Below are 15,286 nucleotides of genomic sequence, written 5' to 3'. Positions count from 1 at the left end.
GGCTGCTGTTTGTGACAGGCAGTATGTCTTCAGCGGTGTATATTCAGATGCATATACAAATGTAGATTTATTGAAAGCAATGCAATTTGGGCAGAAAAAAAATCTGGATTTGGATACTTCTCCAGAGATGGGTGTTACCGATCACTGCTACCTTACTTTCAGAGGGTTATGTATCTAAATGTGCATGGGCACTGATGTTCTGTTCAGATAAGACAAACCTGAGTTGACTGGGGCAAGGAAACATTTGCCTAAACTCCACTTCCTTGTAAACCTTTTGATACACTCTTTCATAAAGAGATGGGGAAATTTCCCCAAAGGCATATGTACATTTTGCAGGAGCGAGTATATTCATAAAATATCTCCCTTCTCCTTTAGGCTCAGTACTAATATGATAGGTGTTTATCACCATTGGTTACCATTATTACTTAAGTAAAGACTTTATGACAGGCTCACAGTACTCCCATTCAAGTTATATGTTCTGACCAATAGTGATCTTTTATGCAAATAGGCATTGTGACAATAATGATTGGGGCATTGATCAGTAACATCTAATTTCTCCATGTAAGGATTGAGCAGTTGGTTAATCTTGTGGTTTTAGTCAATATCATGGACATTTTATGGATTTTATAAGGTAAAGTGATTCTAAATTCACCTGCATCAGATTTGGCTACCCAACAAATTATCAGTGTGTTATTAGTTTTCCAGCCAGACATGTTTGCCAGTGAATATTTTCTGTATTTCTACATATGTGTTTGTTTGACTATTTAGTAGCATTAACATAAAGTAGAGCAAATGATAATAATTGCTTACTATTTACTGAGTAAATAAAAAAGGTATAGAAAAAGGCAACCAAAAGTATTACACTCTATTCATATGAGGAAAGGCTTATAGTGCTTGAGGTTTTTTCATTTAGGAAAAAAAGATCACTAAAGGGAAACAAGATAGAAGTTTATAAAATGATACCTTTTGTGGAAAAAGTGGACAGTGAGTTTTTTCTCCCTCCCAGAGTACTAAGTTCACCTAGTTGACTGACAGTACATCCAGGACTCACAAAAGAAAATATCCCACATAACATTTAACAGCACTTAGTGCTGTAGGTGGCTTTAAAACAGAATTGAACAAAATTATGACAGATAGATTTACTTGCTGGGGGCATCCCCTGGTGGCAGTTTTGTCCCAAGTTCCTTTTAGGCCTTCTGAGGCATCTGATTGACCATTGTGGATGCTGGATTAGGTTAACCTTTTGAGGTGATCTAGCAGGCTTTTTATGTCATTATCTCATTCTGAAAAGTGTCCCTGGCTGGAATTGTCTGAATGTGATCCTTAGTATAGTTTACTTTCCTTAAAGCACAGAAAATCATTTCATTTACATAAATCACTGAAGTGTAAGTTGCCAGTAGGGATGTGCAAGAAAATTTTTTTATTGGGGTATATTGGGCCCAAAAAAATAGCAGTATTTTCTGATATCCCTGAATCCCAATATTGGTATGATATTTAGATTCAGAAAATATTCAGGAATCCTGAATACAGGTTCATTATAGCCTATGGGGACCATTGAAGTAAATGGCAAATCTCCTGGGGTATATTCAGCAGTCCTTGGGGGGGGGGGGCGGGTCAAGGTAGAGGCATCAGATTTGTAGTGTAGCTGCTGCTGGAGCCTCTCCTTAAAAGAACTCCCAAGTTTCAAAGAGATTGCACCAGTGGTCCAATTCTATGGGCACCCAAAGAAGGTGCCCCCATTTTCCATTGTTTCCAATGGGAGGAAATAGCAGGGCTGTACAATACAAGCCTAGCTCCCAGAGAATCTCTGCAGTAGAAACTAGAAAATAAAGTGTTTGTGTGTTTTGCGGGGGGGGGGGGCATTTTGTAAGACCAGCAGCGAAACCAGTGCCACTGTGCCAGTGCCAAAGCCCAACAGGACTAAGATCCAATCTGAGAATCTCTGAAGTAGAAACAGAGGGGGGGGGGGGTAGATGGGTAGGTGAACAGTGGCAAGTTGACCTTCATGAAGACCAGCTGCTCAGCTGCCCAGGGGAGCAGGCGTGAGCGATGTGGGCAGACAATGTTGCCCACATAGGAAAAACCCTGCTCACTCTGCACTCTTCTCAGAGGGCATGAGAGGAGCCTCTGGGCCATGCCAGAGAGGTCAGACAGACCGTCTCATTCATGACCCAATAGCTCAGTAGGCTGGTGGCCTGCAACTCATAGAGCTCCGCAAGGTACTCCCTCACCACTGCAGCTGCCTTGTCCTGCCTCATGTGCTACCACTTCCATATGAGCCAAGTATCTGCCCAATGAGTGCTGTCTCAAAAGTCAGTATGGTGCTAGTCACAGGTGTATGCTGCCTAGTGGGGATGAACAACAGAAAAGCAAAGACCCATGGCTGAAAATTACTGGCAGTATCCAATAAATTGTGCAAAAATGTACAATATTTATCAAGGTTGCATGGCCTCTTCATTGCACCACTCCAGCCAGAGGATGGAGTGGTAGAAGGTGGCTGTTGAGCAGTTCTCCGCACAGATGGGGAGAAAGCTGCAGCCCACCCCCTCCCCTTCTCTAGTCTTCTTTTTAACCTTGTCCCCAGAGCTCTGCTGTGTTCCTTTCCTGCTGTTACCCCAGACCAAACTCTTTCTAACCAAGTAGTAGTTGTGGGGAAGTTATTATGCACTTAAACTGCCTGCACCGTCTGCAGCCTGAACCCAACAGTCTGGCACCTTTTTATGAATCCTCTCACTGAAAATCTAGGGTTTTATCTTCAAAGGAGCCAACTTCCCCTTGCTTCAGCTTTTGTTTTCTTTTTCTGTCTGTTTTCTTTTTTAAAAAAGGGGTTTTTTTTAGAACTAGTAACTTACTGTGCTGAACCTGACTATAGTATAACTAACTATCCTTGAGATGGAATAGCAAGCCTTTAAAGAGGTTTAAGGCTCTTTATTTAACTTCTCCTAACTATATTGGAACAGGCCTGATTTCCTCTGTGGCAGGGATGACCAACAGTAGCTCTCCAGAAGTTTTTTGCCTACAACTCCCATCAGCCCCAGCCAGCATGGCCAATGGCTGGGGCTGATGGAAGTTGTAGGCAAAAAACATCTGGAGAGCTACCATTGGCCACCCCTGCTCTATGGAAATGCAGGAGTTTTCTCCTGAACATTGAAAATTGACAGGACAACCTAAAAGTTGTCCAAAAATGCCTGCCCTCGCTGAAGTTTAGAGCACTGCACACTGTCTTAAAAAAATTAACCTAGGCTATTATACCACCATTTTGAAGACACACACAACCTTGCCTCCTTTAATAGCCTCCTAGTTAGGAAGGAACTAAAGCCTTATGCTGAAATTTTTTCAGAAGTGTTGAAAAGTTAAACAGTTCCTAAAATCTGTATTACTAAAAGCCTATTTAGCAGCACCTAAGTTGGAACCAGAAGCAGATACACAGAACAGTGAAACAGCCCTGTCCCCCCAAAACCAGAGAGGCCTGAGGCCCACTTGGCCTCACTCCACCCCTCACCAGGCTTAAACAACAAATAAAACCCCTCAAAAACAAGCCAGAAGCCAAAAAGCCAATTAAGCTACTGAGATAAAGAAAAAAAGGCCAAAGGCTCTCTTGGCCTCACCCCCTCCACACAACCACCAGGCTCAAACAACAAATCAGAAAACTCCTCAAAAATAACTGCAAGCCAGAACCAGAAGCCAGCCACCCTCAACTCAACTGAAAGTTTACCTAAGAATATAAAACCAAAGAAAAAAAGGCTTCAGGCCTTTGGCGTCAAACCTCCCACCCTCACATACTACCACCTACCAAGCCGAAAGAACAAACTAACAGTAAAATAAAAAAACTTTTTAAAAAACTGTTGTTGTAAGTCAAACCAGTCGTTGTCTTCTCCAGCAGGCAGGCAGGATCTGATCCAAAGTCCACAATTTCTCAGGTAGCAGGAGAGTAATGCTTAGAGCAGCAGCTGAAGCAAAAGCCAGGCACACTCTCAAGACCTCTCTCAGCAACGGACTGTAGCTCAGCCAGACCTTTGCTTTTATGCTCTCTGCCCATGCACAGAAGAATTTAAAAAAAGAACAAACTTCTATGATTGTCTAAAGAACAGTGTTTCCCCCTAACCTCAGACCCTTTTCACCAAATTGCCACTATTACTTCCCCCTTCCCTCCTGTTCCCTAAGAAAAGGGCAGGGAAGGCAAGGAAGTTACAAATGCATTGAAGTGATTGGCTCTAAGCTCCCCCTAAGGGGATTTTGCCACTGGCCTGCAGGGATCCCACTTACACTTCCCTCCTGTTACCTTGGAAACCAGAGCAAATGGTGGGAAAGAGCCAGAAACAAAAGGTAAGTGCACCCCTTTAAGCATTAAACCTCTCCACAGCTGCTATTTGGTATTGCCAAATAAAAGCTGAATATTTTTGGCTTTTATCCATATCTATATTGGTAACTGAATCAGATTCTCTAATCTGTACTCGGCTTAGAAATAGTTGCCACCCCAAGATCACTTTCAAGCCTTTCTGTTTCTGCTTTCTAGCTAAGACTCTTCAATTTTGGTGTCCCAGTTTTTGGACATCATCTTCTAGATGATAGGATTTTTTCAGGAGCCTGAACATGGAGAGCTTAACATGCTTCCTTTGGGATCAAGGGCATGCAGTGATATGGCAGTGCTTGAACTGCCAATCCCTGTGTCACCTTTAGCTATTATAACATTTTTCAATTCTACCTCTCTCCTCCTTGTAACTCATAAAACTCCTTGAACACTAACAACCGGTTCCTAGTTCACAATTCCCTGCTGTGAGACACTTCTTTGCTCTTCAGTTCAAAAGCACTCTCTGAATCAAAGTAGTGTAACAGGCATAACAGTGATCCAGAATTAATAGTCATGGCAAACCTCAGCTTAGCATATTTGTATGTTCAGTGATTTTTTGAAGTAACTGGGCATTCAGAATTCAAAAAGTATTTTATGTAAGTTCAAGACAGCAGGGTTTATTAATTTAGAGAGGTTCTTAGAAGCTCTGTCCACAATGGTCAGTGCTAGGTCACACCAGTGGTAAATTGAACAGAGCTCTGAATGATTTTTAAATGACTGAGGTGCATCTCTGTGTGTTTGCCATACCTTAGCTGCAGCTGTGAGTTCTCTGTCAGGAAGCTATAAATTTGTTAGGCTCATGGGTTTCTATGTATCCCATATCAACCTATAATCTCCTGATTGTTGCCTCTTTTTCAGCAGCTGAGGAACAGTAATCCACCCTTGCTTATCTCTCTTAATCACAACCTCACAGTGCTAGGTCTTCCTGAGCCTTTAATTCCCTCTTAGAGGCGTAACAGAGTGGAAAGTAAACAAAGACAAATTTGCAACCTTCAACATTGCTAATTTGCTCTGATGTCAGAATATTTAAACAGATGAAGACTTGGGAATTATTTGATCAAGGCTGCTTTTAAACCCTGTGCATGCAGAAGAAACAGAGTCTGGGATGGTTCTGCGAAATGACAGGTTTCCCAAGAGAGGGTGGGTGAAGGTTTTCTCTTTCAACAAACAGTAGCCCCATCTTTTAAAACTCTCCAGTTGCTGTGTTACTAGAATGTTTTTTTTTTTGTGGAAATCCCCCCCTCCCCCAGCATTTTACAATAGCTCTTCTGAGAACACTTCCTCTGCCCTCCTGTTTCTCGATATGTAGAGAACATTAGCCAGTGCAGCCTTTTGTTCCAGTTCATTGGGGTGAATTTTAAAATAACACCCTGTGCTTAAAAAAATGTAAACCTTTGTCACTTCAGACCCTTGTTCTGCATTCTTTTCAGCCTAGCACAGCCCATTAACACATTGAGACTAGAGGGCTATTCAGTAACCTTAATTTCATGTTTACAAACAGTGATAATTGCACCCAAACCCATTTTGACTAGCAGTTTATGTTCTGTGAACATAGGAATTATTCAAGTGTAGGTTGGAATGCTCATAGATACATATTGTTATAAAGACCTTTTTGATAGATACAGATTTTTAGAACTTTGCTTCCTCTCTAAGACATTCAGTTATAAGGTTAATTAAACTGCGAGTAGTTTTTCCTCCTCTTCATATTCAAATATGAGATTAATAGGAACGTATGGATGAAGAAACATTTAAAAAAACCTCAACAAACCTTGGAGCTAGATTTCTCTTATTACTTGAATCTTAAAGAGGAGATTTAATCAAATGCATGTCAAAGTGCTTTCATTATTCTTCAGTAAGTGTTCAGTTGATCAGCATTTTGATTATCTGCAACTGCCTTTCTTTTCACTGCATTTGCTGTTTTCAAAATAAAGCATCTCTTCAGTACTCCATTTTGCACTGTGTCAGCTCAAACTAAGTAGGAATTACATGCTGGCAACTTGCTTTAAAAGAACAGGGAAATTGTTAGTGCTGAATATTTTTACTGCTTTACCTGTCTCAAACATTCTCAGTAATTATAGTTAAAACGTCTTAGTGGGCTATGTATCATTTTGGATATCTATCTTGGTGATGTGCAGAAAGCAGCATTTTGCACTTGGTTGCATGCATCCGATTACAGCATTTTGTTATTTGTGTTTCCCCCCTCCCTCCTCCTCCTCCTCTCTCCAGCTGGTGTAAATGACTGCTGCTTCCTCCCAGACCAAGATAACCTGCTCAGTCAGCTGGAGCCCCCTGTGGACAGCTGTCTCTCTCAGCTGATGGAAGCTGCTGCTAACCACTGAATGGGGGAGCATGGAGTAACAACCACAGCACCAGCAGCCGCAGCAGCTGAAACAGCGGCAGTGGCGGCAGTAACAGCAGCAAGCAAGAGCTCTATTGTTCCCTGATGTTAAACAGTTTTTCCTTTTCGACTGGTATGCACAATAGCTGGAAAGCGATTTCTGTTCTGCTGTCCCTGTGAAGAAATTCTGAAGGGAGGGGGGTTTACTCACGCCACTGGGGTTATCCATTGTACTGCAGATTCTGACACTGGAGCAGGCTTCTGGAAGGCATGGGGCTGAAAGAGAAGACCACAGCTTTATCCAGTGGCCCAGGGACTTCCACTCTTCCAAGCAAATATATTGGAGTTCTTGTGGTTCTTCTGTTTGGAATCCGAGGAGCAACAGCACAAAGTGAATTTGAAACTTCCTCCGTGTATTTGTGGAAGACGGGTAAGTGAAAGAGAAAGGCATGTTAATGTTTTAATTGCATTTCATCCTGGCTGTTGAGGCTGTTTTCTAAGACATGTTCCTGAGGTTATTTTTGTTGGAGAATATAATTTTGGACAGTTTAGTGATATATGGCTTTTCAGGTTGTACTTTATATGATTAGTTAACCTTTCTGTTATTTTCTGATCTCTCTGTACTCCTGCATTAGCAAGAGTACATACGCAGTGATTAAGAAGGACAGATAATACCAGTGCTTGACAGTGTCCTAAGAACATAAGTAAATGTTCAGCTGGGAGAGACATAAGACAATTTACAGATAAAAGATGAGATCCTGCATGCATTTCCATCTAAACTGGCACAGAATGCATTCAGAAGTCACCATGGATTGAGGAGTTGATGTTTGTAAAATTCAGTTCATTGCACGGTGTATTAGGACATGTGAAAGCTAATGATGGATTAGGTGAAATAATCCAAGGGTTGCCAGATCTCATAACTGAAGAGCCCATGGCAAATAGGCTATATGGATTCAGCAGTATTCCAGACAGATTATTTCCTTGATGGCTGGCACTAATGAGCAATGTGTCTGAGTTTAAAGACTGAGCAGTTGCTGCTGTGATTGTTCTTAACTTTTCAATAAAAAATATTTTTATATGTATAGTGACTGAATTTCATCTACAACTATTCATGCTAGGTTAGTGAAAACGATGCATTTTTTAAAAAAAAGAATACTTTGTGTTTCAAAGATGCTCTAGCCCTTTTCAAGATTTCAAAGATTTATGGACTCACACTGGTTCAGAATAGGAAGCATTAGTCTTCTAGTAGTGTTAGGAATAAATCATCAGAAGGATAACATTATTTCACAATGTTTCTTACTAATAGAGATTCAGCAACAACAAAAAAGTGTGTTAATGGTTTGAGGTGTATGTGTGCATGTGTGTGTGCAGCTGGGAGAACTTGCACAGATTTAGTCTTCTTTCTGGTGGAGAACACTCTTGGCCTTTTCCCAAAGAGACAGATCCATTTACAATTACACTGATATCCTGAATTTTTTAAGACTGCATCTATCCAGCAGTTCAAGGAGCAGATTAAGGAGGGAATTCAATTCCAGTTGAAGGCAGGCTCTCCCAATAATTCTAGGAGGAATGAAATTTGAAAGGGGGGGGAACCCTCTACTGGTCTGCCTTGATTCTGAGAGATCAATGGCATAATGACAGTGATACAGACCCAACAGTGACCCCGTGTTATTTTCATTAATTGAACCATTGACAAATTTAGGAGATGTCTACTATCCAGTTAAAGCTAGGGGTCAGCTTGAAATTGCAGGAATAAGCACATGTACTGAATGATGCAATTTTAAATATAACTTGCTTTTGTTATAAAGACATTCTGCAAAACTTGTGTGTTTAAGAGAATATTGATTCCTTGATGAAAATAGTTTAGAATAAATTTATAGAAAATAAAATACAGCAATATCCCTCTTTCGCTATTTACTGAATAGTTCTTTTGGGGTAATGGCCTGTCCTTAAAATCAGCAACATGGAGCAAAGGTGGTAGTTAACTGAATTTATAACTTAGTGATAAGATTATGTATCTACGAAGGGTAGCACAATGCAGTTTAGTATGGAATAAAAGGCATGCTGTATGCTTACCTGCATTATTATGATGGTTCATTTAGATAAAGGAGTAAATTGGGGGCCAGTAGAGGGGAGGATGCTTAGAAGTATTACACACATGGTTGTACATTACAGTGTTTGTTCTGTGCAGCCACCTTCCACTTAGCAAATTGGACTTTGCATAGACTTTTTTTTTTTTTATAATGGAGCGCCCCCCCTTCCCTGTAGATCTTGGTATACTTTCCCTTTGTATGTTGCTGCCTGTGTTCTCCTTCACTGTAAGCTTGTGGGAATTGATCTGGTCAGACAAGCTACAGTCATCATCCAGGGTTTTGCTTATTATTAAATTCAGTCCTGATGATAAACTGATACCTTGCTATATCTGGAAGGGAAGAAAGATACATCCTCTTTAGTTAGCCTTTTATCTGCTGATCTCATAATGACCACATTGTGTACTTTTGCGTTTGTTCCAAAGATATTTAATGACTTATGTGACCTCCAGACTATCAGTCTCCCTGAGAAGCTAGCCTTGTAGAGTGGACAACCGAACATTAGAATTAGCAGGATACAAAAGTCAGCTGTGTGTCATTATCCTGTTAGTCCAGAATACTTCAGTGAAGTACCTCAGTGTTACTAGACTTCCAAAATGTTTCATGGGTTTGTTGGGCCATCAAGGCCTCTGTGGGAAGTATTGGCAAAGAGCATTGGAAATGAACTAGAATTTTCAATTATATTTAAAAATACACCTTCGTGTTTCTTGAAAATTTGCTGAAGGAAATTAAGGAAATTTTCTGGAGTAGGAAAAAATCGTTGGGAATCTCCCCCCCCCCCCCCATATTAGTTTAAGGGGCTTTTACTATTTGGGTAGTAAAAGTAGGACATTGTATCAAATGGGAACCAGGAAAAAAAATTGTAATTACAATGATGAGTCTTTCAGATGTCAAGTTGGATCCAGTAGGGACGTTTTCAGAATGTGTTGACAGAGCAGATGGTTCTCCTTTCCCCCAGCAGATTGTTGCTGGTCCTGACAAATCTTTGACGTACTGTAGCTGGATGGGTTGAAGTACGGAGAGGAAATTGAATGAAATTGTCCCCTCCTCCACTGGCAGCTTGATATGAACCTATCTCTAATCTACATATATCTTAAACAGTTTATATTAGTTGACAGTGTGATAGCTTCAGTTTAGAATGGGGCCAGGCATTAATTTGGTTCTGAATCTCACTGACCTCAAATTAATTTAAGATGAGCCCATTACTTATTGGGCTGTAGAAATGAATATCACCAGAAGGGCTTGTACTCTATTTGTCTTTGGTGTGAGATTGGCAGGATACACATGGATGGCTCCTTCAAAACCTTATGAGGAACTTTATACATTGGATTTGTGTGTCCACTCACAACTTGTATCTTTAAAATGCAGACAGAGGGAAATGGTGTTTCAAGCTGCCCATAGTGCAGGTGTGGCCAAAATATGAATTTTTCCTACCCACTTAGCATATGACCAACATATTCCCTACTGGTGTGGGATTGTTTTATAGGGAAGCAGTTCTCATGCTGCCAGGGGCTAGGCCCAGTGTGCATGATCTCATACCGCTGGAAGTATTTGTTTTTCCTTCTTCTTTTGATTCATCTAAAGGAGAAACTTAGCACAGCAATAACTTGGGTCTAAAATTATGTGATGGTTGTTACTAGTGGTTAAAGGGATAGTTTAGCTATGTTCCCTTGCAGGAATTAATACCATAAATGGTCCAACATTCTGGTGTTTGTTTGTGTATATATAAGATCACTTTACTATCTGTGCTATAACATTTTACTGCTACTGGCTGCTGCTGCTATCTACCATCCATCACATTTTATACTCGCCTTTTCTCCAGGGAACACAGAGGCCACTCACGTTTTACTGGCGCCACGACCATCCTGACGCCGGCGAATCTGCCTGGATTTCGCAACAGAAGCGCCGGCGCTCCCAGAAGCGCCGGCGCTTTCCGTCGCTAAGCCAGCGCAAACGTTTTCCTGCATCTTTGCGATTTCCGTTTGCGCTGGCTTAGCGACGGAAGTAGCCGGCGCTTCTGGGAGCGCCGGAGCTTCTGATGCGAAATCCAGGCAGATTCGCCGGCGTCAGGATGGTCGTGGCGCCAGTAAAACGTGAGTGGGAAAACGGCCAGAGTGAGGTATACAGAGTACTTTCTCCTTGTTTTAGCCTCACAACAATTCTCTGAGGTTGGTTAGGCTAAGATCACCCAGTGAATTTCAGTGCTGATATAGTATTTGAATCAGCAGTTGCTCATGTGGTAGGTTGCAGAGAGGATTGCAGCTTCCACTACTGGAGGTGGATGGGGATATGGTTCCCTTACTTTTGGGTCACCAGAAGGCAGTGCCAGAAACTGCCTGAGCTGCAACTATGGAAGAGATAGCCTTGGCAGGCCTGGCAACTGAGCCCACATGAAGTTTTGCTGTCTGTTCAGTAGTCACATGCTTGTATGGTGTTGCAGCCCTGGCGCCTTGTGCTGCCTCTTGAGTGCCTTACTAGATGTCATGTGGTGGGAACTGGAATGCTCCCTGCAATTCACCACACAAGCCATGGCTGATTTGAAACCAGGTTTCTCTAGTCCTGGTTAGATGCTCTAGCCCAGGGGTGGCCAACGGTAGCTCTCCAGATGTTTTTTGCCTACAACTCTCATCAGCCCCAGCTAGCATTGCCAATGGCTGGGGCCGATTGGAATTGTAGGCAAAAAACATCTGGAGAGCTACCGTTGGCCACCCCTGCGGTCTAGCCACAACACCAACCTGGCTCTGCTAGAAGTTATTGTTTAGATGTCAAACATGTAGCCTGTGGCCTGCATCTACCCTGCAGAGGGTGCAAATCCATCCCCTGAGCAATTTCCTCCTTCTGCTTCCTTTCCCAGGGCTGCTACTGCAGCCACATGGTAGCTTGCTTGCCCTGGCTCCCTCAGTGGCTCTTGGCTTCCTGTTCCCTGCCTCTTGCTTCCCTCTCCCCCTTTCTCACACACACATGTCTGCGTGCGCACACAGAATTCTGTGGCTGCTTCCTGCTTCATGTGGGAGAGATATAAAAATGTGTGTCTGTTTCTCTCTCTCTCACTCACACAGAGAGAGAGAGACAGAGAGACAGAGCTTCTGCTTCCTTCTCTGGGACTGTTCCTCTTTTTGGGAAGAAGGCAGGGGGAGGAAAGAGAGTTCCATGGCAGTTTCAAGACCAACAATGTTTTATTCCAAGTATAAGACTTTGTGTAAAAGCACATTTCTTCTCCCTCTTCTCCTCCTTCTGGTGGGTGGATGGATTCTTTTCACAAGCATAATGTACACTGAGGAAATTATTTTGGTTTATCCTGATTTTTTTAAAAAATTGGATGTGTCTGTTCCCATCCGAATTTATTTTCTTTCAAAAAGACCCTGATTAGGACACTTATATCTTGGAGAGTGAAGTGATTTCAGATACCAAATGATAACAGCACACATTGGTAATGAAACTGGAAAACTAGGTCTTACTTCAGTCCAGAAGGATGCATTCTCTTGAGCAGCATCAATTGCAATCCAGCAGTCTCTCTTTCTAATCTCCCTTTGATATCCCTTTGTAAGAATACTGCTGCTCTTAGGTCAGCAATTGAATATTGTGGCTTCTAATGTCAGACTTATGTCTATTTCTTCTTTGCAACCTCCTAGACTGAATCCTCCTGGATGGAGCTGAGACCTAGGTTTCCTGTCTCATTACCAATACTAGTATACTACACCTCTGCATGTCACACCTAATCCAATCAAGCCTGCTTCACCTGCTATTGCCATTTGACATCTGAAATCACTTTTATAAAGTTTATATATCCAGTACCTTGTATTACATTTTATGGCATGCATGGCCCAGCCCAACAAAGTGGCATTTATGTCAGATCCAGCCCTCATAACAAATGAGTTCAACACCTCTGGTTGAGATTGTCAAAATAAGAGTGGAAGCTTTTTTCTCCCTTGTTCATGTTACTCTGTAACCTCTTATAGTTCCTTATCATCCTCAGTCACCTTGCAAGACTCCTGCTCACTTAAATGACTGATCTATCTTGCTGATCCTGTTTCCTGGAATTCCTTCTGTGAAGATGCAGAAGCTTTTCTCTCCTTCACATGCATCTTCAAAAACTCACTGTTCCACGAAACCTTTGATACTACCTACTGAATTTCCATCCTCAGATATAACCAACCCCAAGTACTTGTGAGTGCATTCACGTACATTCATCCCTTGCCACCCATGTCTCTCTCCACCTTGTTATCCTTTCCTCTATGGTCTTTGCCACTGTTGAAAAATAGGTTGGCAGTTACCTGGGGGCAGTTACTTGCCTTTCTCACTTTTTAAATAGAAAGTTGTGAATGTTGTGGTTTCTAATGTCAGATTTGTCCATTATGTTGGGTTTTGTGGCTTTGTTGCGTCATATTTTAATTGAATATGTAGTTGTTATTTTGCTATATAACTTGTTTTAAAGATATATTGTGTCAAAATTTATACATATTAAAATAATCAATATACACTGATAGTACTGTAGGTATGTATAAATAATAAAAGCACCATGGACATTGATAGCACCATCTAAAAATAAGTGAATATAATAACCATTGTGTTTGTTTATCTGCACTCTCATTGGAACTCATCAATGTTTTTAATTTTTGGTTGTATTTGGAGTCATAGTGATTTGATGAACATATGGTGATACCTCCATGTATGCCAAGTGTTAAATTCTGTTAAGTGGCAGCTTCATTGACCATTCCACTGCTTGAATTTTCTTGTGTTGGAAGTACCTTTTCATGGCACTCAAGAAATGTTTTTAATGGATGCAATTTAGTCCTTCCTCTAGGCATTTCTGTGGATGTCATGTTGTGGAGAAGTGACATATCAGAATAGTTCCCCTTCCATATCCCTTCTCCATAGTCTTTTATTGAGGAGATATTTCCATAACACAGCAGTTAATTGTAGGGGGCCTAAGCAGCTGAACAGCAGAATTAGAAGTGAAGCATATGGGAGTGCTTGAGGAGCTGGATGCAAGGTTGCAAAAGACTTAAAACTATAGCGTTTCAAAAGACTTAACATTTTTTGGAATGAAAATAATTGTCAGCTTTGGGAAGGTTGCCAAAATCTAATTGATTAGTTTACAAACTAAACTAAAGCTGAAGTGTATAAACAGAACAAGACACTATCTGAAATGTAGCTATTGTTGCCAAATCTCTATTGCCTTTTACTGCTAGGCTGAGTATGGTATGTTACATGGAATAGTTTTGCATATATAGCAGGTTTGCTGATGTCTGCAAATCAGGCCATGCCCTGTCACCACTCTGATTCAGAAGATCCTCCCCTTCATACCTTGAAAAAAGAAATGTCAAACAAAAGTTTTACTGTATTGCATGTTTACATTTATTCATATATCATTACTAAAGACTTCTCATTAGTTGCCTTCCTGTGTTAGTGGGTAAAGGCAGACTAGGAGTGTTCAAGATAAATAAAATAGCAAACTTTTAATTATTGAGGTGCATATAAGGGCATTTTTCTTTCTTTCTTTTGCTCTCTCATTGGTAATTTAGGTTTTTAACTGGCTTACAAATGATCTCTTGCAGAGAGAGTCAGTTTGGTGTAGTGGTTAAGTGTACAGAGTCTAATCTGGGAGCATTGGGTTTGATTCCCCACTCTACCACATGCACCTGCTGGTGTGACCTTGGTTCAGTCACAATTCTTGAAAGAGCTGCTCTTTCAAGAGCATTTCTCAAAACAGCTCTCTCAGCCCCACCAACCTCACAGGGTGTCTGTTGTGGGGAGTGGAAGGGAAAGGAGATTGTAAGCTGCTCTGAGACTCTGAGCGAAGGGCGGGGTATAAATCCAATCTCCTCCTCCTCCTTCATGTTACAAGAAGCTCTGGCAAATAGTGCTTATTCTTGAAAGATGTTCCTGGTTGCCCAGGTATCATTAGTAATAATTTATGTTGGATAGTAAGGATATTTATGTTGGATATGTAAGCAGCTTCAAATGATATAGCATCAAGAGGCTGGAAAGGCTCAGGTTGGAGTGAGAAGAACAATTGCAGCATTTGGGGAAAGGAATGTCTTTTTCTTCTATGCAGATGGTTTCCAAACTGGTACAAAGAGGAGGCAGCCTAGGAGTTGTGATGAGCCTATTGGAGGCATAGATGCAAGCCTGGAAATTGTGCTGGTGGAGGCCCAGTGAGCAAGTGGAGGGGGAAGAATCCCCCACAAGTATTGCGAGCCTGCACTTGTATATTCTAATAGCCAACTTTACCAGTTCTGTGGTGGGGAAGGAGGTTTTTCTGCAAACATCAGATTTACAGAAAAACAAAAAAACCCTATTGAAAATGGATGGGAGGGTTTTAATCCCTTGCAAAAAACCCTTTCAGTGCCTGTGCAGAACTGTTGGTACAGTCAGCCCTGCCTCTTCTGAACCCTCTGAGGTTGTGAGGCAGCAGTGCTGAAGGTGTGGGGGGGGGGGCGATGGGAGAGAGATGTGCTATGCTGCCTCCATGGGCTGTGGCAGCAGGGTCCCCCTGAGCCACAG

The 15,286-nt window shown here is 41.6% G+C and overlaps 1 protein-coding gene across 1 annotated transcript in view; it reads left to right on the top strand.

Annotated features, from left to right (window-relative positions):
- Positions 1-528: 528 nt before the first annotated feature.
- Positions 529-15,286, top strand: part of THSD7A (thrombospondin type 1 domain containing 7A) — a 209,338-nt gene continuing 194,580 nt past the window's right edge. The window contains exons 1-3 of the mRNA XM_060247698.1: positions 529-631; positions 6,578-6,822; positions 6,929-7,119. Of these exons, the coding sequence (XP_060103681.1) occupies positions 6,960-7,119 (160 nt within the window). The 5' untranslated portion in view covers positions 529-631; positions 6,578-6,822; positions 6,929-6,959. The remainder of the gene's footprint in view (positions 632-6,577; positions 6,823-6,928; positions 7,120-15,286) is intronic.

Source organism: Heteronotia binoei, chromosome 10 (assembly GCF_032191835.1).
Source record: "Heteronotia binoei isolate CCM8104 ecotype False Entrance Well chromosome 10, APGP_CSIRO_Hbin_v1, whole genome shotgun sequence".
Classification (NCBI taxonomy): Eukaryota; Metazoa; Chordata; class Lepidosauria; order Squamata; family Gekkonidae; genus Heteronotia; species Heteronotia binoei.
Note: the sequence above shows the minus strand (reverse complement) of the source record. Positions and strands in the feature narration are given on the sequence as shown.